Source organism: Solanum tuberosum, unplaced genomic scaffold, assembly GCF_000226075.1.
Source record: "Solanum tuberosum cultivar DM 1-3 516 R44 unplaced genomic scaffold, SolTub_3.0 scf00004, whole genome shotgun sequence".
In the NCBI taxonomy this organism is placed as follows: domain Eukaryota; kingdom Viridiplantae; phylum Streptophyta; class Magnoliopsida; order Solanales; family Solanaceae; genus Solanum; species Solanum tuberosum.
The window spans coordinates 275,276-299,269 of record NW_006238930.1 but is presented as its reverse complement, the minus strand read 5'-3'; the positions used below and the strand labels follow the sequence as shown (position 1 = coordinate 299,269).

The following is a 23,994-nucleotide window of genomic DNA, read 5'->3' as shown; positions in this document are numbered from 1 at the left end:
AATTATGGCAAGACTAATTGATATTAATGCTGTATCATGTTCTTATGTTATATTAAGCTTCTTGCTGATTTTCAGCATATTTGATCTAATTGTCTCTTTATAGCCATATACAGCGACAACATCTTTTTTGTCACTGTTACCAAAACACCAAACATCAAACGCATTGTTGGGGAAATTTTTGAGAAGAAATGCTACAGGGTCCCAGAGTTCGCTACTGAGCATGATGCAATCTGCCAACTCAATAACTTCCTTGGGAGAATTACTTCTCAACCAATATTACTGGTGCTGGATGATGTTTGGTCTGAATCAGAGTTCGTCATCGATCATCTTAAATTACAGATACCTGATTTTAAGATTTTGGTCACTTCGAGATCTGTGTTCCCAAAATTTGATACATATAAATTAAATCTTTTGAGCGAGGAGGATGCAAAGGATCTCTGCTGCATTTCAGCTTTTAAAGATAGCAGCCCTGATGCCTTGGATGAAAAAGCTCTTTACAGCAGAGAAACAATTACATTAAGAGACTGCTACCTTGATTTAGGATCATTTCCTGAAGATCATAGAATTCATCCTGCTACTCTTTTGGATATGTGGGTGGAACGATACAATATAGATGAAGATGGCATCACTGCAATGGCCATCTTCCTTGAACTTTCTTCACAAAACTTGGTTAATCTCGCCCTTGCAAGGTATAACTGGCTTCAATTTCGTCTTGCAACTGTGTTGTGTTTGCTACTTCATATTATGTGGAACCAAACTCGAAAAATGTTGAGCCGGGAGAAACAAAGAAGCAACAGAGTTAGACGGTCACATGTACACATTTGCTGACTATCTGTTTGTGTGCATCAATATTTAATGTGCTGAAGCCATGAAAATTCTTTTCCACCTTCTAAATTATTTTGGAGAAAATTATTACAGTAAATTTCACGAGATAAGAATAATAGTAACTCATAGAGTTCCACCAGTAGAACATTACAGTGGCTGGCTTCATTTTATCCTGGTTCCACCTTTTTGGTGTATACTCAACTTCTTCTGTGTCTCGGATCGTTGAACTTATCAATTTAGCTGATATCCTTGAATAGATTCCTTCTCGAATATCTGATTTAAACTTAGTTCATGCTGATTCACAGACAGGATGCACGAGCAGTTCTTGGCTTACATAACTTGCATTACATACAGCAGCATGATATGCTGAGAGAACTGGTCATCCACCAGTGTGATGAGAAGCCGGTAGAAGAGAGAATGAGAATATATATCAACATCAAGGGGAATGACTTTCCTGGGTGGTGGTTTGAACAAAGACTTCAACCACTTCAAGCGGAGGTTTTGTCTATTGTCACAGGTTTGTTATCCATCCCTTCTCCTCCTTTTCGGTCAAATATTGAGATGTCTTCTGTAGATTTGCTTCATCTTGTCTCTGCAATTTAATTACCACATCATGAATCCGAATTGCAGATGAAGATTTCTCCTCTAACTGGGATGATGTGCGATTTCCTAAAGTTGAAGTACTTGTGTTGAACTTTGAAACAAGGACCTACAACTTACCCCTTTTTATGGAGCAGATGAGCCAATTGAAGACACTGATTGTGACAAACAATGGTTTCTTCCCAGCCAATTTGAATAACTTTCAGCTTTGTTCTCTGCTGAATCTTAAGAGAATCAACCTGGAACGCATCTCTGTTACATCCATTTTCACAGCCAATCTGCAGCTACCAAATTTGCGCAAAATCTCCCTGAACATTTGTGAAATTGGGGAGGCATTTGAGAACTCTGCTGCCAAGATGCCTTACATGTGGCCAAAACTCGTTGAGATGAATATCGAGTACTGCAGCGATTTAACAAAAGTACCAGCTGAAATATGTGATCTTGTTGATCTTAAAAGGCTCAGCATCTGTTATTGTCACGAACTGGTTGCCCTTCCGGAAGAGCTTGGGAGATTGACAAATTTGGAAATACTAAGGCTTCATTCTTGCACAAATGTGGCTGAGTTGCCTAAGTCTATAGCAAAACTTAATAAATTAAAATTGCTTGATGTATATGATTGTGTGGCTATGGATAACTTGCCATTGGAAGTGGATCAACTCTGTTCTTTACAGACTCTTTGCATGGGAAGTTCCCTGGGTATTGATAAGCTGCCCGATTCTCCGCAAAAACTAGTAAAGTTGGAAGATGTTGTATGTGATGAAGAAACAGCCTATTTATGGGAATACGTTAAGGAACATCTGAAGAATCTGAGAATCACTGTGATGGAGGAACATATCAATTTGAATTTGCTGCATAGATCATAATTTATCTGAGATGCTGCTGGAGCACTCACTATGGTGGAACTTGAATATGGGTGGATAAGGCAAAGCAAACACTGGAATAACTTGCAATTGGGTGGATAGTGCAAAGTAAACACTGGAATAACTTGATCAACAGTGACAAGTGATGGGTGTTTCTTGAGGCGACTTCCGGACTAGAACAAAACGAGCTGAAAGTAGCCAAAGGTGAGGGTTATAATAATTCCATCCAACATTGTTTCCAGTGTATTTGGAAAGATGCAGCTCAAGATTGGTTATTAGAAGCCGTCACTAGAGCTGGAATGCGGAAAAGCTAGTAGCACAAACAGACTGATGTAAGTTTAAACTTTACACTTTGTTTGGATGGTTGTTATCCATTATATTGTATTGTATTTTTATTTTAAATATAATGTTTGTTTTGATTGTTACTGTAAAATAATTATATTGTGTTGTTTAATCCATTGTTAGGCAATAATGAAAATATCGATTAGTGTGATTGCGTCATAAACTAAATATTCTTTTCTTTTTTCGTCTTTACTTATTATTTAATTATTCCATTTTATCCTTACCCTACCTTTTCATAGTAGCTCTACCTGGTATCTTACTTTTCTTATAGGTTCATCATTTAAATCATGGATACGATACAATACATTAGTAGGGCTCAAATATATTGATTTTTATTGAATTTGGATAGGGCTTTGGACCCTGATGTATTCCTACTTATGCATGTAAAACAGATGCTTCTTTGTTGAATGAAAGGAATATAGAATTCATTAGCAAAGAACCTTCCTCGCTGTTTTTGATTGTGTAGTTATAGATTGTTTTCCAAGAGAAATGCAACTTAATATTGAACTGAGTCGGACTTAAATGAAGTGAGAATTCTATTAATCAACCCAAACTTAGTTATGAATTGAGGCTTTTTGCTGTTCTGCTCCTCGAGGATCATTACCTCCAATAATTTCTTGTACCAGCACACCTCATGGTACAACCTAGGGGTGTCAAATGGGTGGGTTGGATTGAAATTGGAGATATTAAAATGGGTTGAAATTGAAATCGGATTGGGACTTGACCCGCCCAAGTTTACTTTGGGCTCAAATGGGTTGAGTTCAAATGGGCTAAAAAACGGGTTGGATCTTAACCCACCCAATTTGACTTAATCTCAATAATTTTAACATAGGGATATTTAACTTTTATAGTCACAATTCGAATTTCAACTCAAGATATTCTTTTTTTTAAAAAGTAACAAATGGATAGATAAATCCTAAAAGATGTTAAATCGATTATAATTCTTACCTTTAATATAGAAACATATCTTAGTAAAGAGTTTTAAAATAAGTTGAAATTGGAGATTGAATTGGGCTCAATTGAAGATTCTCTTAAAATGGATTAGGCTTGAATGGGTTGAGATTGAACTCAATTCAAATTATTTTGAACCAACCCTTAAAATTTTGGGCGGATTGAGCGGGTTACCTATGTTTGGGTTCATTTTTGACACCCCTAATTCAACCTTACGATAAAAGGTGTCTTAAGACTTTCGATGTCACTTGACCATTATAGGGAAAACGCACTTTACTACTAAGGAAATATAAAATCAACCAGAAGGATTAGTTAGAACTATACAGAGGAAATTTTGTGCTAACAAACATAGTCATACACAAGCCCTATTACTATAAGCATCTTAACTTACAAAAAACAGAAAGAGCACATGATTTGTTTGACACAAATGCATAAAAGAAAGTACAAGAGTTACAACACTGTATGACATTATAAAAAGATTATGAACTCAAGTATGGTAACTCCATTACTTTTTCAGCCAATCCCTCCTATGGTGATAGAAGAAATAATTCATGGGCATACTAAAAGCCCCTTCCAAGCCTTGCACACCAACAAGTCCACAAATGTTCTTGTAAGGTTGCGGATACAACTTCCTTTTCACAAGCATGGCATGCACTCACATTGCATATATGATCTCCCCGCTGCTATCAATATCAAGATCAGGCTCTGAATCCAAGTCATCCATGTCATCGTCCATCATTTCCAAGTTATACAAGCCAATTGGTGGTACTGTTGCCTCTGAGATTATTTGCATGATCGTATCAATGCTCTGCATTGGTTGATCGGGTTCTTCAAACTGTTCACTAATCATCTTATCGTCTATTAAGTCCGCTGGAAGATTTTTCAAAACCATACATGATTTCTGATATCAGGCATTGCGATCCTCTGTGCCATGTGCAAAGGAAGATGACTTAAGCATAAGTGACAACTACAATCTATATTATCTTCAAGACTACTATGTAGCATCCTTTTCGCAATATCTCAAAATGTTTCACACCTAAAGAAACTATAAAATTCTGGCTATTGGGCTCTTCTTCCCAGTTTAAGTTCCTATAACTAGTGTATGTATTTCCTACTATTACAAGTACAATACACTAGTCAAATTATATTCTTCAACCTCCTGCCAGTCAAACAGGTCTGTATAAGAAGGAACTTGGAACAACATATTTAAAGAGATGCCTTAAATACAACAATAGGCAAGATTGGTTCAGATCATAATTGAAGTCCCAAAGCAATCACAACAGAAACATTCCAAAACTCCATCTACTCACTTCTGTGTACTAATTACTCTTAAAACCTCACTAACCTGTGCCGGATCTCCAACAAAGATCCTTGAGATTAAGTGGCGACATTCCTCAGATATCTGAATGTTCTCAGGAACAGAATACTGCACGCTTAGTAGACCTTAGAAGGTGCTATGTAGTCCTTCATCCAAACAGGCTGCTTAGTAGTTCTGGAGGTGTGTCTAACAGGGGGTGAAATAATGGGAGTACTATCAGCATGAGAAGTGGAATCAGGAGAAGAATTTCAAGTGTAGTAATAGGGGTTGCAGCAGGAGTAACAACAACAGTGTCAAGATTATTATCAACAGGCAGCAATTCAGTGTCACATTCATCAGCACATTCTTCAAACAAGGCAGAGTCAGGTATCATGGAAACTGATTGATGGACTACTTCATTTGAGTGATGAGCAAAAGGAAAATTATGTCCTTTAAAGACTACATCCCTACTGACAAAAAAAGACTTGGTAGTAATCTCCATTAACAAATAACCCTTCTGAGTCTCAGAATACCCCATCAGGACTGCTGGCTTTGCTCTTTCTGCAAACTTATCACCTTTTGGTATAGAGGAAGCATAACATAGATAACCAATGATTCTCAAATGAATTCGGGATGGAGGCTTAGAATGCAACACTTCATAGGGAGTCTTTCCAGCCACAGCTACAGAAGGCAATCTAATTAGCAAATATACAGCTGCAACCACACATTTTCCCCAGTACTTGATGGGCATTTTGGACTCAAATCTGATTGCTCTAGCTACATTAAGTATATGTCTATGTTTTCTTTCAACTGTTCCATTTGGTTGTGGTGAGTGCACACAACTACTCTGATGTATTATGCCTAGATCTTTGAACAAAACTGAGCATTGAGAATTAAAAAAATTTGTACCATTGTCAGATCGGATAATCTTGACATGTGCATCAAACTGAGCTTTTATCATTATCAGAAAGTTCTTAATTGCCACAATTGTTTCAGATTTAAGCTGGAACAAATGAATCCACGTATACCTACTACAATCATCCACCACGGTAAGAAAATATTGTTTCTTATCAAAGGTAGGAACCTTATAAGGTCCCCACAAATCCATGTGCACAATATCAAAAGGTAAACTAGCTCTAGAAGAACTGATAGGAAAAGACAATCGAGTCTGTTTGGCTAGAGGACACACCGAACAATTTTGCAGCAACTCACTATCACTATCATTCCTCAAGAGATTCAAATGCTTCATGACCTGAACAGAGGGGTGTCCAAGTCGTTTATGCCATAGATTGCAATCCTGAATGGGTAGTGTAGCTGCTAACTTTTGTGTACCAGGAATTGATTTATACTTCTGATTAAATCCATTCTCCTTTCTGTAGATGTATAGACCACCATCTTCTCTACCAATCCCCTTCACCTTGCCACTGTGAAGGTCCTGAAATACACAGAAATCAGGATAAAAGGAAACAATACATGATAATTCCTTGGTGAGTTTGGACACTGATAGCAGATTAAACCTGGATTTGGGTACATACAACACATTTTGTACTACTTCATTTTCAAATACAGGAGCAATCCCAATATGTGAAATGGGAACTGATGTTCCTGTGGGCAAGTTCACCTTATCACCTCTTGTTATGTTAACATTACTCTCTGTCATTAGATGTCTATTAGCTGCTACATGATGAGTGGCACCTGCATCCACTATCCAATCACTTGAAAAAATGCTAGACATTAAGCAGTTAGCATTACCTGTATTATTGCCAGAAGTCTCATGTGTATCCTTATGAAGCAGCCCCAAGATCTGATGGTATTCATCATCAGTAAAGCCATGTCATTTTTGTCATAAAAGCATTATTCACAGCATTGCTGGATGAAGCAGTTTGATCTGGTTCATTAAGCTTCCCTGAGACATTGTTTGCTGAATGAAATGGTTGAGGTCCATTGTGACCAGGTTGACCTCCATTTGTGCCATAAGGGTGACCTCCATTTGTGCCATAATTTTGTGTCCTTCCTCTTTTATTTCCATAGTCATTTCTGTTCTTCTGTTTCCAGTCACTATGATAACCAATCAGCTTGTAGCAATTATCCTTTGTATGGCCAGTAAAATGACAGTAATCGCATTGTACCTTCCTTCCTCTAAATTGTTGATTATTCTGATTATAAGTCGAATTTCTACTAGATTGCATAATCACAGGATCAGGACTTTCAGTGACATTAACTAAGCAAGCAGAGTGTTGGATTTCATCCTCAATTACAATAGCATAAGCCTGATTGATAGTTGGAGTTACACTTTTTAACAGAATTTATCGACGAGCCTAATCGTATGAGTCATTCAAACCACTCAAAAATCGTATCAATCTCAACTGATATAAATGGTCTACATAATCCTTGGATCTAGCACATTCACAGCTTGGAGAAGGAACTACAGCATCATATTCACTCCAGAGGTTTTTCAATTTGCTAAAATAAGTAGAGATGGAATCAGTACCTTGCGATAGAGTAGTAATTTCCCGATGCAATTGATAAATCCTGACTCGATTAACCTTGTCAAAACGTTCCTTCAAATCCTCCCAAACTTTATGAGCACTCGTAGCATAGACTATGCCACCAAGGAGATCCTCAACTACTGTGTTCATCAGCCATGATAGTACGATAGCATTGCAGGTTTCCCACTGTTCCTGCCATTCGTCTTTGCACGATTCCTTTAAACAGACACCTGTTACAAATCCAAATTTCCTTTTTCCTAGAAGAGCAATCCTCATTGACCTGCTCCATATTCCGTAATTATCAGATCCTGTGAGCTTGATGGGGATGATCATTGCACCTGATGTATCAGAAGGTCCTATGTACAAAGGATGAGTATAATCAATTTTTGTAGTTGCCATATCAAACAACAATTCTCAGCAAATGAAAAAACAAACGAAACTCTAGCACAGCCTACATCGCTGGCTCTGATACCATGTGAAAGAATGAACTAACAAGTTCCAAATTCCATTGACGGAGCTTCTAATCGTCTAAGAACAGTGAAGATGAAACAGAGAAAATGAAACTGATATTATTGAAGTTCAAACTGATATGTACATAGCCACCTCTTATATATAGAAGTGTGTGATGAATACAAGTAGAAATACATGAACCTTCTACACATACTAACCACTATTGTAACCTTCTAACAGAATATACAACTAACTGCTTACGTGTACTAACTAATTAACCTATATGGAATTTAACATTTCGTGAATCGGTTGAGAATAGCCTGAGTTTTCTGTTTAGCGTGAGTACCAAGAGAGAGTGGTTCGTCTTTGCGGGGACTCTAGCTTCGTTGGGATTGCTTTCGGTTGTGGCAAGTTACTTTGATTTACTTACGCTTCTCTACATTGGTAATTACTACACTACTTATATGATGATTAAGTAGTAATAATCAGTCTACTAATTTACCTACGTACTTATGTTTTAGTACTATATAAGTGTGTGGGTTTAAGGAGTATATCTGGTAATGCAGGGATTGTGGTGGGGCTGACTGTACCAGTTGTATATGTGAAATATGAAGACAAGATTAAGGACTTGGGGCAGCGAGTAAGGGTCCGATGCCACATACATAACAGCGCAGTGACGGAGAGATGTCATATGTATTACCGCACCATTGCGGAGAAGGTGAAGAAAATGAAGAGCAAGCTGCAGAAGAAAAAAAACGATGAAACAAAGAAAAAGAGCATAAAAGATTCATATATTCTTACCATGAAATTTGATCAATAAATAAATTTTTGCAATAAAATTAATGTAATTGTCATAACATTTCTACAGTATGAGCTTGGCAAAAAACAACATTTATTCAAGAAACGATATAGAATTGTCTAGAAAGGGAAAATTGTGTAGTCTTGGAGGAGTAGTTCTCTCAATTTTGGAAGAGAACATGTTCCTTTTTAGCAGTGACAACATAAGATATAAAGGGGGTGTAGAGATTTAATAGAATGTAGAGGGGTGTAATTAATTTTCAAACTGATATTATTAATTGAGGGATTACACTTTTCAAAGTGATTTTAATAAGAAGAAACTTTTGGGTTTTCAAAATTATGAATATAAGCAGCTAGACTACGTTTTTTTCACTTAAAAAAAAATCACCTTTTAAGTGGATGTAGCATATAATTTATGTTGAATTTGTTGCAAGACTTTTCAAATTCTTCAATGGTTTGGAGCAGTAAAACTTCTTTCTCCTAATTTAACTTTTTTTTTTAATCTTTATTTGAATGCATATTTACATCTTTATCCAAAAAAATGTTGGAGTAAATTTTGATTGAAGGATAAAAGTAGTCATTTAACTTTATATGGATATTTTGTAATTCAACTTTTTAACTTGGAGGCTTTCCACCTTTAGTAATTAGTAATTAGTAATTAGTAATATATATTATGATGATATAGTATGATAATGATAATTAAATTAAATATACATATAGATTATAGATGATAAATATTATTAAATTAGATATTTTAATTAGTAATTAATCTAAGGAAATGCAAAAGTCATTCACATTTTTATTAAAATGATACAATTTAATATTTAAATTAAATAATTAAATGCTTTTATAACATTTTAATTTATAGTAGAGGTAAAATCGTAATTCAACTTTTAACTTTTTTTGTTCCCACTTATAGTAATATATGATTTTTAGTTTGTTTTTACTTGGTTATTAGTAGTAATAATAAATTGATTTCAAGGTTTTTACAAATGATCAACATATAGGATTGGAGTTCTAGATAATGCCGGCCCGTGCAAGTACGGTCCCAATACTTCTGTGACAGCGTGTTTCCAAATAATTTTTGGTTGTTGCGTAAAGTGTTATTTGCATAAATTAAGTCACTAAATTAAGTAGATAGTGCAATTTCACTTTCCAAGTGATAAGGTTGGCTTTTTAAGGGGCAAGTTGATTCCAGATAAGAGAGTCCGGAGCTAAAAGAGTAATTTTTTTTAAAAATAAAATAAAAATGACACATCAAAAAAAAATTTAACCAAAAGGGTAAAATCACTCTCGTCGAGAGCGATTTTGTTCTGACAAAGAAATAAAAATTGCATATTTTTTCTTTAAAATCGCTGCTATAGCATCGTTTAAAAAAAAGTAAAATCGCTGCTATAGGAGCGATTTTGTTTAAGAAATTATTTTAAAAAAATAAATAAAATCCTACCCTTGCAGAGAATTTAATAAAAAATAAAAAATAAAAAAAAATTGAAGGCAGCGATTTTCATAAAAAGCTTTTTTTTAAAATTTTTTTTACCCTTTCAGCGATTTTAATGAAAAAAAAAAATTAAAACAGAGGCAGCGATTTTTTCTTTAAAAAACTTGTTTTTTTTTTAATTGCTGCCGCCGGAAATTTATGTAATTTAAAACTTGTTCTTTATATTTTTTTTTTAATTCCTTAACAAAAAATCGTTGCTTTTCACTTTTAATTTTTTTTAATATAAAGACGCTGCTATAGCAGTGATTTTAAAGAAATAATGAATTACGTATTTTTTTTGAGAAAATCGCTGCTAAGGCAGCGATTTTTATTTCTTTTAACAGTCAATTTTTGTCAGAAGAAAATCGCTCCATCAGGAGCGATTTTACCCTTTTGGTTAATTTTTTTTTTGTATGTGCCGTTTTATTTTTTGAAGGGAGAAAATAACCCTTTTGGCTTTGGACTCCCAAATAAGATGTTTATTAAAACATATCAAATAAGCATGTGTTGACAAGTAAAAGAGGATCGTACTGATATCCTCCGAGCTTTGCAACACAATCCTTATTTATACTTGTTTAGAATGGCAGTTACTTTTGAACGAAGAAGCTTTTCCTTCAACTAATGTTAACTAATCATACATTGAGAATGATTAGTTATACATCTCTGAAGGAACCAATATGGTTATTTGAGTTTTCCCCTCATAGAGAGGAAGAGTTGCCAAATAACCACGTATACATCTGTGAATGAACTAATATTTCTCTAAACTGAAAAAAAATCATTCTAACAATGAAACGGAAACTTGTCATGCGGAATTACTTTAGTAGTAGGGCCTCTTCTGGAAAGCCTCTTCAAGTGTTATGCTACACAGAGAAAATGTCATCACAACTAAGAGTGGAATTAAATAAATACAACGAATCTTTAAATGCCAACCTCGATGCACATGTTTATCACATACTTGTGTCTGTGGGTTGCAGCGGAACGCTTGATTGCAGAGGCAGACATCAAGCAATGGTTGACGATGAATAAGGAAACGAGGTACCATCCCGACGATACGATAGACAGGGCAAGCTTAGCATCCGAATTTCCCCCATAACTCAGGGGTAGTTCATATCTTATTTACAAATCTCTTTTGTTATTAATTTCTTGTTATATCACTATATTAGCAATTGTAAATGATCTATACTATCAAATCTTCCAATGAAGTTATTCTAAATGCTTATGGAATTAGTTGAATTGCTAATCTTTTACCTGCGAAGTTTCAGGTACAAAACTCATCACACGAAGCTTGCCTAAAAGGCACAACGGTAATTCTTTTCCCTATGTATTCATACAACCTCCTCAAAACTATGGCTAATCAAAAGCAAAATGTGTCTTTTCCTTCCCTTTACAATTTACATATATAAATAGCCAAGTTGTGGTGGCTTAACAAAATGTATTCTAATTTAATCCTAATATTAGTCTTTGAACATCAATAAAGATATCGTTAAATACAAAGGTTACTATGTGGACCACCGCTTTGGTAACTGATGACAATTTCTACTTAACAATCTACATATTTATTATTTTTAGGAAAACACTTAACTGGCAGAACTCTAATTAGTTGGGGGTTGTGTCTCAACATTGAAGTTTAGTTCGTTTTATTTTTTATTGCGTCTTCTCAAATTCAAACTTCATCACCCCATAAAACTAAATCTAAAACCAAAGCTTTATAAATCGGTTCAGCACAAATGCGATGAAGCTCTGAAGAGAACCACTTATCACAAGAAATCAGATCTAAAAAAAAAGAAGAGGAAGAAGAAAAAATTACCTTGAAATTGAAGAGTACTTGAAAAGATTGAAGAGAAATAGCTCCGCCTTTTTCCTTTTCAATAGATGAAGATTCGTGGAAAGCAGACATGGAGTCACGCACAATAAACCCAAGGACACTTGTCTTTATATTAGGAAACACTTCCTTTAGTTCTTAAATGGTTAAGAAGAAGGTTACCCCTTGCGCCGTCGTCGTAGCTCGCTCGGCCTCGACTTCGGCTTTGGATGTGATTGATAATATTTTTGGACAAAATTTATTTAATCAATCTTGTTAAATCATTTTCTTTCTCTTATAAATTAATTCAGAATGTTAATTAAATAACATAATTAATTTGGCGCAACTGAATTTATTTGAATTCACGTGTAACGGTAATCCTTCAGAAAAGTCGTTACTTTTCCCAAACGGTAATCCTTTCGAAAAGTCGTTACTTTTCCCAAAGGACACAATGTTCTGGAAAAAACGGGTCTGAACAGATTTTTCTGAACAGACGCATTCCTTGCTGCAAATGGCTATAAATAAGAGGTATTTTTCATTTTTTTCAAACACTGAAAATTTTTCCTCTCTGCTTACATTTTCTTACATAAATAAAATTGTCGATCGACTGAGTCTGTGTGTGCTCTTGTTGTTGTTCTTGCGTTCGTTGACGTTATTGAAGTTTGAGGTACCACTACTTCTTTAACAGGTTAATCCATTTTATCTTGGGAGGAATTAATCTGCAACCTCGGGTACAGTGAGGGGATTAAATTTCTTAAGGAAACACAGTGGTTTCTGTAGACTCGGATTAAAAATCATTCTGTCTATTTCATCTTTTTTCTGTTTCTGAAATTTTGACTAACCTGAATACAGGAGATAACAATAACACTTACTACTTGTTCCTCACTATCTGAAGTTAGTAGTAAACAATTTCGTAAGATAACTCTTTCAAATAAATATGCACGCATCTTCCCCCTTTTGACATTAGACAAAAACTGGAAAGAAAGACCTATACATCACAACAAACTATAACCAAGAAAACTACCAACTTAGGCATTAGTGATACAACAGAATTAAGCAACAACAGAAAACAATATCCACCAAAAAGTCAGAAATGCACACTTTAGTCTTAAAAAAACAAAACACATCACTTTGCACAATTAGATTAATGTGGAATCAGAAGAAGGCACAAGGGAAGATGAGGATGAGGAACCCTTAGATAACAGCTCAAAGATACTCTTCAGATGCCCTGAATTGATATTCCATTCATTGTGCAAAGCAACCTGAGCCTGAGCTAGTTCGTCCTTCACTTTACAGTTCTCAGCAATCAACTTCTCGCGTTCCAGCTCATGAGTAATACGAAGTTGATTCAATTCTGCAGAGTGAGCCACTCGTAAAACATCCAGTTTCTTATCCTTGGCAGTAAGAGAAGCTTTTAAACGTTGCACTGGTGCATTTGCCCCTCTCGTTGTAGCATGTATAGTTTCATAATCCACAACCCCCAACACATCCTTAATAGTTTGAATATGCCACTTTTTAATAGGAGCACCAAAATGTTCAAACACCATACCAAGCCAGAACCCATAGGCCAGTCCACGTACTTTTTTATCAAACACACATAGACCATGTATATGACTGAGAATCAGGGCAAGTAAGTTAATTGAGATCTTAGATAGCAACAACTCCATAAGAGTGAGATCCAAATAATTTGCCTCCGTCCTTTTTTACTTTCGAGGTAGTACTATTTTATGTACAATATCAAACAACAAACGATGCAAGGGAAACATAGCTCCTTTATCAACTCTGGTATACTCATTCAATGTAGGATCATTTGAGAATCAGGGACATAATTCAAGAGCAGAGGTGTTTCCCTCTAGAAGTGGCCAATCGCGCTTAACGTAGTGACCCCATCCACTATTTGGTACCCCGAGTAAAGAGGATAAGATCTTAGCATTGAGTGTCAACGAAACACCATAAACAGTACTTGAAATTGACGAATCAGACCCTGTTACATTAAGGTAGAACTCCCTGGTTTCTTCTCTACCCATTCTACGCCTATGAGTTCCTTGACTAAGTAATTCAGTCCATCATTGGGCTTGTAAAAGAGCTAGTAATTCACTCATCTCGTCACCCCAAATCCAGTAATTACCCTACCCCTAATCACACTTCTTCTCCTAGAGGATAGTACCCTAGCAGAGTCAATTTCATCAGTTTCTTTGGGACCAGATTCTTCTAGTTTAGATGTATTTCTTTTTTTGTTTTATATTTTTCTTGGGTTCAACAATGTCATCATCATCAATCTCTATAGGATTAGAATGAAGAACAAACTTACTTTGCAGCGGGCGAGTTTTCTTAGTCGATTTAGCAAGAAGCATTGCGTCCCGAGTACGCTGTACAGATCGAGTTACTCGAACCGGAGCCTTTACTGATGGGTTAGAAATAGGACTTTCATGAACATCTGGAAGAATCATAGCAATGGGTTGACAAAAGATTTTACTCAGGCGTGAACGAAGTCTTTTAGAAACCAGTTGGACCAACGGAATATCATTGTAAGAATGAACTTGTTCCTTTGAGGATATTAGTTTCCTCTCACTTCGTGCTATCGTTTCGTCTCCTAAATCAGACCTCAAATTATTGTTTCTCCTTTCCCCCTGAATTGATGCTTCTTCCATGAGTAAATATGCAGGATGAGTTACTCCGTAAAAGTCAATATACATGAGAGCAGGTAAGACAAATGAGCTTTCTTGATTATCAAAAGAAATGATAACAAGGTTGGGATTTGACGGAAATGCCATGATCGAAAAAAAGATTTGTGTAATGGTAGAGATGATTAATGGAGATAGGGTGTTTTGATAAATGAAGAAGAATGAAAAGTAGAGTAAAGAAAGTTTTTTTTTAAAAGAAAAGTGGAAGGGTTTTTGGAGAAGTGAAACGGATGGATTTGATGGGTTGATATGTGAGATTTGATTTTTGGCGGTTGTAAATCATGATTTCTGACAACAATTTTAATAATGGGACGGGTAGAGTGTATATGGCAAGGCATTTTAGTCTTCTTTAATAAGTAAAGTGTACATACCTTCCATTGGAGAATAGTGTTCCTTGAAGTCCTAATTCCTTGAGTCTCTAATTACCTAAGAGTAGTAGAGTTTTTTTAGTCATAATTCATTATGAGCATTAATACAAAAAAAAAAACAAGTAATTTAGGGTCACAGTTTGCTCACTGAGCAAAGATGCTTAGGCGATTTTTATCATCCCTAATTCCAACTTGTTTCTTTCAAATTGTTCCCTTGCTAATGCCTTAATGAAAATGTCAGCAATTTGTTGTTCAGTGGCACAAAAATTCATGGAGATTAACCATTTCTCAACGTTTTCCCTTAGAAAGTGATGACGGATGTCTATATGTTTTGTTCTTTTGTGTTGGACAGGATTTTTTGCAATGTTGATTGCACTTGTGTTATCACAGAAAATGGAGACACACTCAATACTAAGACCAAAATCACTGAGCTAATGTTTGATCCATAGTAATTGAGCACAGCATGAGGCTGCTGCTACATATTTAGCTTCTGTTGTAGATAATGCAACCGAGTTTTGTTTCTTTGATCCCCAAGAAATTAAGTATGAGCCTAGAAAGTGAGCCATACTTGTGGTACTTTTTTTGTCTGCTAGGTGACCAGCATAATCCGCATCGGCATACCCTACTAATTCGAAATAGCTCCCCTTTGGATACGATAGTCCTAAGTCAGTGGTTCCTTTTAAGTATCTGAGAATTCTTTTGACAGCTTGAAGATGAGATTCTTTGGGATTGGTTTGAAATCTAGCACATAATCCCACACTGAACACAATATCAGGCCTGCTGGCGGTAAGATACAAAAGTGACCCAATCATACCTTTATACAATTTTTGTTCCAAAATAGAACATGTTCCTTCTAAGTCTAGTTTTGTAGTTGTTGCTATTGGGGTATCAATTTGTTTAGCATCTTCCATTTTGAATCTTTTGAGTAGTTCCTTAACATACTTTTGCTGATGAATGAAGGTACTTGTATGTGTTTGCTTTATTTGAAGCCCTAGAAAGTTGTTTAATTCGCCAATCATGCTCATCTCAAACTCATTGCTCATAAGGTTGGCAAATTCATTTGTAAGAGTCTTGTTTGTTGCTCTAAAATTGATGTCGTCAACATACACTTGTACAATCAGTAGGAATTTTCCTTTGTTTCTGAGAAAATGTGTGTTGTCAATTTTACCTCCTGAATAGCCATGGCTTAGGAGAAATTTTGACAGTCTATCATACCATGCCCCTGGAGCTTGTTTTAACCCTTAAAGAGTTTTATCAAGTTTATAGACATAGTCAGGATAGTTATTGTTCTCAAAGCCACGAGGTTGTTTGACAAATACTTCTTCCTTTAGTAACCCATTAAGAAATGCACTTTTTACATCCATCTGATACAGGGTGAACTCCATGTGTGATGCAAATGCTATGAGTAATCTGATTGCCTCTAACCTTGCCACAGGTACGAATGTTTTATTATAATCTATCCCTTCTTCTTGATTGTACCCTTGGACTACTAGCTTAGCTTTGTTTCTTGTTATAGTACCATGTTCATCTAACTTGTTTCGAAACACCCACTTTGTACCGATTATAGTTCTATTTAGTGGTTTAGGCACCAGATGTCAAACTTTACTCCTTTTAAACTGATTTAGTTCCTCTTTCATGGCCATAATCCAGTTTGCATCTTGGAGAGCTTCACTGATCTTCTTTAGTTCCATCGTGGATAGGAATGCATTAAAAGCACAATGGTTTTTATCCCTGATCTGGTGGTTATTCCAGAAGTGAGATCAGTAAGTATGTTGTTCAATGGATGTGATCTTTGGTATTTGTAATCTTTTAGAACCAAATTTGGTTGTTTCGTATCTTGACCATTATTCAGATCTATTTGGTTTTCATCAGACACCTTTTCTGAGGCATCATCTCTCGCATGTGTTTCAACACTGTCTTCATTGACTGTATCTGAGCGACCTGTTTCTTGTATTTGTTCCTGTACAGAGTCAGTGTATTCTTTTGATGGTACTTCGTTTTCCTGCAAGGCTTGGTTAGACATAGTATTGCTTTCATCAAATATAACATGCACACTCTCTTCTACACACATTATTCTTTTGTTGAGTACCCTATAGGCTTTACTATGTGTGGAGTATCCCAAAAAGATTCCTTTGTCACTTCTAGCATCAAATTTACCTAGCAGATTTTTTCCATTATCGTGAATAAAGCACTTACACCCAAACACTCTTAGATGAGAGATGTTATGTTTTCTACCTTTTAGCAATTTATAGGGAGTTTTATCTAACACAGGTCTGGACATGCATCTATTTATGGTATAACAGGCAGTATTTATAGCTTCTGCCCAGAATTGGTTGGTGATTTTGTTAGCAATCATTATGGTTCTAGCCATTTCTTGCAAGGTTCTGTTTTTCCTTCCAACCACACCATTTTGTTGAGGGGTTCTAGGGGCCGAGAAATTATGGTCGGCTCCATAGACATCACAATATTGGGCAAACTTTGAGTTTTCAAATTATGTTCCATGATCAGATCTGATTGCCATTAATGGTTTATCAAATTGCTTTTGAAGCTTTCTTATTAGCTAGCAGAATGTTTCAAATGCATCCTCTTTTGATGTCAGGAATAGTGTCTAAGTAAACCTAGTATAGTCATCAAATAATACGAACACATATCTTTTCCCTCCCCTATTTTTGACTCTCATTGGTCCACATAAATCCATGTGTATTAGTTCTAAGGACCTGGTTGAGCTTATCACCTGTTTTGATTTAAATAATGATTTTATTTGTTTCCCTAGAGTGCAGGTTTCACACATCTTTTCTTCTTTGAACTTTGTTTTAGGTAGTCCTATTACTAAGTCCTTAGTGATGAGATTATTTAGTTGTACTTGACTAGCATGACCTAGTCGTTTATGCCAAAGTAGAGGATCTTTATCCAACACACTTATACATACTAGGTTCTCATCAGATGTGATTGAAGTGTCTACAGTGTAGACATGTTTGTCCCTTTTTCCAGTTTAAGACTACCTTTTTTGTGATTAGATTGATTACTTTAACACCAGTGGATAGGAAAATTACCTTGTTTCCTTTGTCGCATAGTTGGGATATACTAAGCAGATTGTGTTTCAGTCCTTCCATGTAGTACACCTTTTCGAGTGAGTGCTCATCAGATCTTCCAATCTTACCAATGCCTTTAATTTGTCCCTTTTTTCCACCACCAAATGCTACCATTCCACATTTTCCTTCTTCAAGTGAGAGAAACATTGCTTTGTCTCCGGTCATATGTCTTGAGCAAGCACTATCCATGTACCAATGTTGCTTGCTTTCTCTCACTTCTTCCTGAAAAAGAATTAAAGGTTAGTTTTAGGAACCCAGATCAACTTGGGTCCTTTGTTTTGATCAAAAGGATGAATAAGATCTTTGTTTATCCAGTTTGGAAGTCATGTTTTGTTTAGAAGGTGATTGTTCCTTAGGTGTGTGTTAGTTCTGGTTCTTTGACAATTAGATTTGAAGTGACCAGTTTTACCACAGAGACTGTAAAATAGAGGAATTTCGTTGTTTTGAGATTTCTCAAAACCTATTCCAGCCTTGATGTTTCGAGTATTGTTACCCAGATGTGTGACTATCATGGATGATCTTGTCCATTTATTTGCTCTTTCTAGATCGGTTTTTATCCTAGACAATTCAAGATTCATTCTCCAAGATTTTTCTTTTTCCAAGCTTAAGTCGTTTTTGAGTTTATTGACTTTATGTTCATGCTTGGGTTGATCACACGCCTTTTCTTTACCAAGAATTTTCCGTTTTATATTTTCAGACTTTAGTGCTAAATTGCAGGTTTCAAGTTGCTGAATTTTCTGCAACAATTGCTTGGTTTTCGCCTGTAGTTCACTATTGAGTTTTTTGAGATCGATATACTCAAACTTTAAACTAGTCATAGAGGCAAGCAATTGATTCTTAGTTTTAACTAGTTCTTGAATTGTTTCTATAGATGTGAGCGTTAAAAAGATAATTTTTCTTAGAGAATTTTATTAGCTTATCTTTAAGATCAAAGAGATTTACCTCCATTCCTTCATAGTTTGATTCAGGTTCAGGTTCAGGTTCTGATTCTTCTATGGCCATCAAGGCAATGTCACAGCATCTTCTTCATACATGTCTGAACTTGTTCCCTAACCTGCATACATCGCTTGTTCTTTCTCTTTATTTTTTCTTTTGCTTAAAAGTTCCTTCTTCTCTTTTTCTACCTTTTCCTTTCTCCATTCTACTTCCCACATAGGACAGTTCTTAATCTGATGATCAGTTTTACCACACTTAAAGCATCCTCTACTTTGTGGTTTCTCTGTAGTCTTTTCTTTGGAGGGTGGTGACTTTTTGCCAGAATTCATTCCCCTTTTGAAAAGTTTCTTGAAGTTTCTGTTGATCAGTGCTAAATCTTCATCATCTATATCTGATTCATCACTTTCAATTGCTTTGAGTCCAAGATTTTTCTCTTTGTTTCCTTCACCTCTTTTATCAACATTCATCTCATATGTTTTGAGATTTCCTACCAGTTCATCCATAGTCATATTTGTTAAATGCTTGGCTTCTCTGATTACAGTAACTTTTATTTCCCATGATCTAGGCAAGGTTCTAAGCACTTTTTCTACCTGTTCTTCAGTGGTGTAAATTTTCCCCAAGTAGATTAACTTGTTTACCACAGTAGTGAATTTGGTGATCATATCTTGAAGTGATTCTCCAGATTTCATCTTGAAGGCTTCATATTCAGTGCATAGCCTGGCAATTCTAAATTTTCGAACTTGAGTTGTACCTTCATGAGAGTTCTGTAAGGTGTCCCATATTTGTTTCACGGAAGTACAACTTGAGATGCGATTAAACTCATCAGGTCCTAGTTCACATACAATAATGCACTTGGCTTTTACATTCTTTCCTAGCATCTTGTAGTCAGCTTCTCCGTATTTTTCTTTGGGTTTTGGTACAGTGTTTTCTTCACTATCCGTAACAGTATGAGTTAATGGTCCATCAGTGATTCTAACCCATAGTTCGTAGTCTTCGGCTTGAATGAAGTCTTCCATCCTTGTCTTCCACCATGAGCAGTATTGTTCATTGAATAATGGTGGCCTATTGATGTGCCGTCTCTGACCATGTCCAAGAGGAGGTGCAGAATTCATGATGATCTTATCTTAAGTTATTAGACTTATATTAAGATGGTCTTGCTTTGATATCACTTGTTGGAATTACGACCTCCTTAACTCTATAAATAAACATGTACTTACTACTTGTTTCTCACTATCTGAAGTTAGCAGTAAACAATTTCGTAAGATAACTCTTTCAAAACTTTGTATTATTTATTGCACCTTCAAATAATAAAATGATTACACAACTATGTAACATAAAGAGTTATAAACTCTAACTCCTAACTACACAAGACAAAAACCCCCCGATTTGTGTCTTCTACAAAGTCTTCCAAGTTATAACAACTCGTTAGACTCTTTCTACGCTCAAAACTCAATTTGCAGTAAATAACAGTTAACGACAATTAACAAAAACCTCACAACTTCGCAGCACCACAAGAACCTTCAAAAACTCTTTCAAACTCTCTTTAACAGTGTTTTTGATTTACTCTCAATATTATTGCACCAGTTTCTCCAAAGAAACTATTGCCCTATTTATAAATCACCGCTTCCACAGGCCTTGTTCAAGTCGAACTTGTATACGCCGCTTTAAAGCCTTGTTCAACTCAAACTCGACTTCCTACTTTGTTTTGTCTTTATTTCCTTTGTGTATTCTTTATTCACGCCTCTAACTCCTTCTTTACTTCTGCTTCCTACTTTGTCTAGTTTTCATATTTGATTAAGAAAACTATCTCGCTTGCGAACTCCTTCTCGTATGCACATTAGATGAACGTTGTATCATATTATCACAACCTGTTCTATGCACTTTGACAGTCTTCAAAACACAGAGCTCCTAACAATATCGTTAAATACAAAGGTTACTATGTGGACCACCGCTTTGGACAATTTCTACTTAACAATCTACATATAAGTTATTTTTAGGAAAACACTTAACTGGCAGAACTCTAATTAGTTGGGGGTTGTGTCACAACATTGAAGATTAGTTCGTTTTGTTTTTTATTGCGTCTTCTCAAATTCAAACTTCATCACCCTATAAAACTAAATCTAAAACCAAAGCTTTATAAATCGGTTCAGCCAAATGTGATGAAGCTCTGTAGAGGAAAACATGTGTAGGAAAAAAACTTATCACAAGAAATCAGATTAAAAAAAAATGGAGAGGAAGGCAGGGAAAGAAGAAAAAATTACCTTGAAATTGAAGAGTACTTGAAAAGATTGAAGAGAAATAGATAAAGATTTGTGGAAAGCAGACATGGAGCGACGCACAACAAACCCAAGGACACACAACCACGTGGAGTAAGTAGAAGGTGGGACAACAGGTTGAATTTACCACAATACCCTCAGCTAATAAAAAAAAGACCACAAGCAAACATGTTGATACCTCAAATTATACCCACTCTTCTAATATACATAGTAGAATTTGCACAAGTAAATTTGATACTACACCAGTATAATCCTCCACTTTGTGGTAAGTGTAATAATAAACAATTGTCTACATGGTGGATTCGTGACGCAATGGTAGCTCTTCCACATTGTTGCCAATAATCAGAGTTAATCTAATCGGATATTGCGTAAATCTTAGTTTTTTCTCTATTTTGTATTAAGTAAATTTTTGATATTTTTATTATTGTTCAAAATAAGTTTCATATTTGCCCTTTTTTATTAATTAAGTTTTATACTTTTTAGGAGATAAATTATATTATTTACCACTTATATTTATAATAATAATAATTTAATAAAAGGACATTAGCAAAAAATTTGATTTAAGTTATGTTTTGAATAATTTTCTTAATAGGGGTGTATTGCCGTGCCAATTTACTTAACATAGAATAGAGGGAGTGTTGAATAACGTGTCAAATCACTTTCTATATTGGTTTAATTGTTTAAATTGCTTTTGGTCCCTTATGCTTTAGGGGAAAAAAATTAAGTGGTTTGGTACAAATTCTTATACTCCAATTCTGAGGTTATTCATTATTTCATCACTTCCAATTTATTTTTTCTTTTCAATTTATTAAATATAAAAATGGATATTTTTTTGAAAAAATTTAAGAAGTAAAGTAAAAATAGCTAAATTGAAATGGATGGAGTATCATGTACACATCGAAGAAACTCAAGGGAGCAAATGGAAAAAGAAGGAAGATTTGTACTCGACGACCTCAAAAGTCAATTGAGTCGGAAACTTCCGACCAATTGCCATCTCTTTTCCAAAATCATTCTCACCAATGAATGCCTTAATATCTACAAGACGACCTACTGCTATACTTCACTCGCTTCACCTAGACCTTCCCCAAAATAATCCATTTTGCAGTGTTACGTAGCAATGGCAGCAGCTCTCTTGGGAGGAGCTGCTTTGGGTCCAGTATTCGACCGACTTCTCAAAGTAGTTGTTGATTTTGGCGTAAACATTGCCACTTTCCGTTCCGAATTCCTAAGCTTGAAACAGACATTAATCTACATCAAACCAGTATTCGATGACATTGAGAGGCTAAGCAAGGCCCTAGACGGCCGAGATGAAGAAATAGACATGTTTAAGAAGCAGTTGATGAAAGGTGAAGACCTAGTCCTCAAGTGTTCCAAGATTAAAAGCTACGACCCTTTGAAGTGGAATTACTCCAGAAAACTAACGAAGTTGGAAAATTCACTAATGAAGGTCTGCCAGATAGACGGTATATTTCAGCTGCTTAGGGATAGTAAATCGACTCGGGTTAATGTTATTGAAAATCGCAACATATTGGAGGAGATCCACTCGATGTTGAGGAATGTTTCATTGACGAGATCCGGGAGTAGTATTGTATTTACAAATTCTAGTGGTTCTTCAGGGTGGATGAATGGTTCTAGTCTTGGGTTTTCAGGATTGTCTAATATGCCTCAAGTTTCTGATTCTATGGTTGGATTTGAAGTCCCACTTCATGAATTGAAACAGAAATTGAAGCTGCTTCAGGAGAAAGATCAAGTCCTGGTTCTTTCTGCTCCTCCAATAATTTCTTGTACCAACACACCTCATGGTACAACCTTACGATAAAAGCTGTCTTAAAACTTTCGATGTCACTTGACCATTATAGGGGAAACGCACTTTACTACTAAGGAAATATAAAATCAACCAGAAGGATTAGTTAGAACTATACAGAGGAAATTTGTGCTAACAAACATAGTCATACACAAGCCCTAATACTATAAGCATCTTAACTTACAAAAACCAGAAAGAGCACATGATTTGTTTGACACAAATGCATATAAGGAAAGTACAAGAATTACAACATAACAAAACTGTATGACATTATAAAAAGATTATGAACTCAAGTATGGAAACTCCATTACTTTTTCAGCCAATTCCTCCTATGGTGATAGAAGAAATAATTCATGGGCAGATTAAAAGCCCCTTCCAGGATAAGAACTTGACTAATTACAAACATTGTAAATACCCCCATGTTCTTGTTACTGAGCATTCAACAATCTCCTAAGCTTTGCACATCAACAAGTCCACAAATGTTCTCGTAAGATTGCAGATACAACTTCCTTTTCACAAGCATGGCATGCACTCACATTGCATATATGATCTCCCCGCTGCTATCAATATCAAGATCAGGCTCTGAATCCAAGTCATCCATGTCATCGTCCATCATTTCCAAGTTATACAAGCCAATTGGTGGTACTGTTGCCTCTGAGATTATTTGCATGATCGTATCAATGCTCTGCATTGGTTGATCGGGTTCTTCAAACTGGTCACTAATCATCTTATCGTCTATTAAGTCCGCTGGAAGATTTTTCAAAACCATACATGATTTCTGATATCAGGCATTGCGATCCTCTGTGCCATGTGCAAAGGAAGATGACTTAAGCATAAGTGACAACTACAATCTATATTATCTTCAAGACTACTATGTAGCATCCTTTTTGCAATATCTCAAAATGTTTTTCACACCTAAAGAAACTATAAAATTCTGGCTATTG

General features: G+C 35.6%; 3 protein-coding genes across 3 annotated transcripts in view; all 3 read left to right on the top strand.

Moving 5' to 3' along the window:
• The window catches only part of LOC102593177 (probable disease resistance protein At5g66900), a 20,590-nt gene extending 17,807 nt beyond the window's left edge, over positions 1–2,783 (top strand). The window contains exons 3-5 of the mRNA XM_006338163.2: positions 104–689; positions 1,131–1,342; positions 1,456–2,783. Coding sequence (XP_006338225.1) covers positions 104–689; positions 1,131–1,342; positions 1,456–2,288 — 1,631 coding nt within the window. The 3' untranslated portion in view covers positions 2,289–2,783. The remainder of the gene's footprint in view (positions 1–103; positions 690–1,130; positions 1,343–1,455) is intronic.
• Positions 1–23,994, top strand: part of LOC107059605 (protein DA1-related 5-like) — a 26,291-nt gene that overhangs the window by 1,425 nt on the left and 872 nt on the right. The window lies entirely within an intron of this gene.
• LOC102594264 (protein DA1-related 5-like) overlaps positions 22,319–23,994 on the top strand; it is a 4,471-nt gene continuing 2,795 nt past the window's right edge. The window contains exon 1 of the mRNA XM_006338165.2: positions 22,319–22,498. Coding sequence (XP_006338227.1) covers positions 22,364–22,498 — 135 coding nt within the window. The 5' untranslated portion in view covers positions 22,319–22,363. The remainder of the gene's footprint in view (positions 22,499–23,994) is intronic.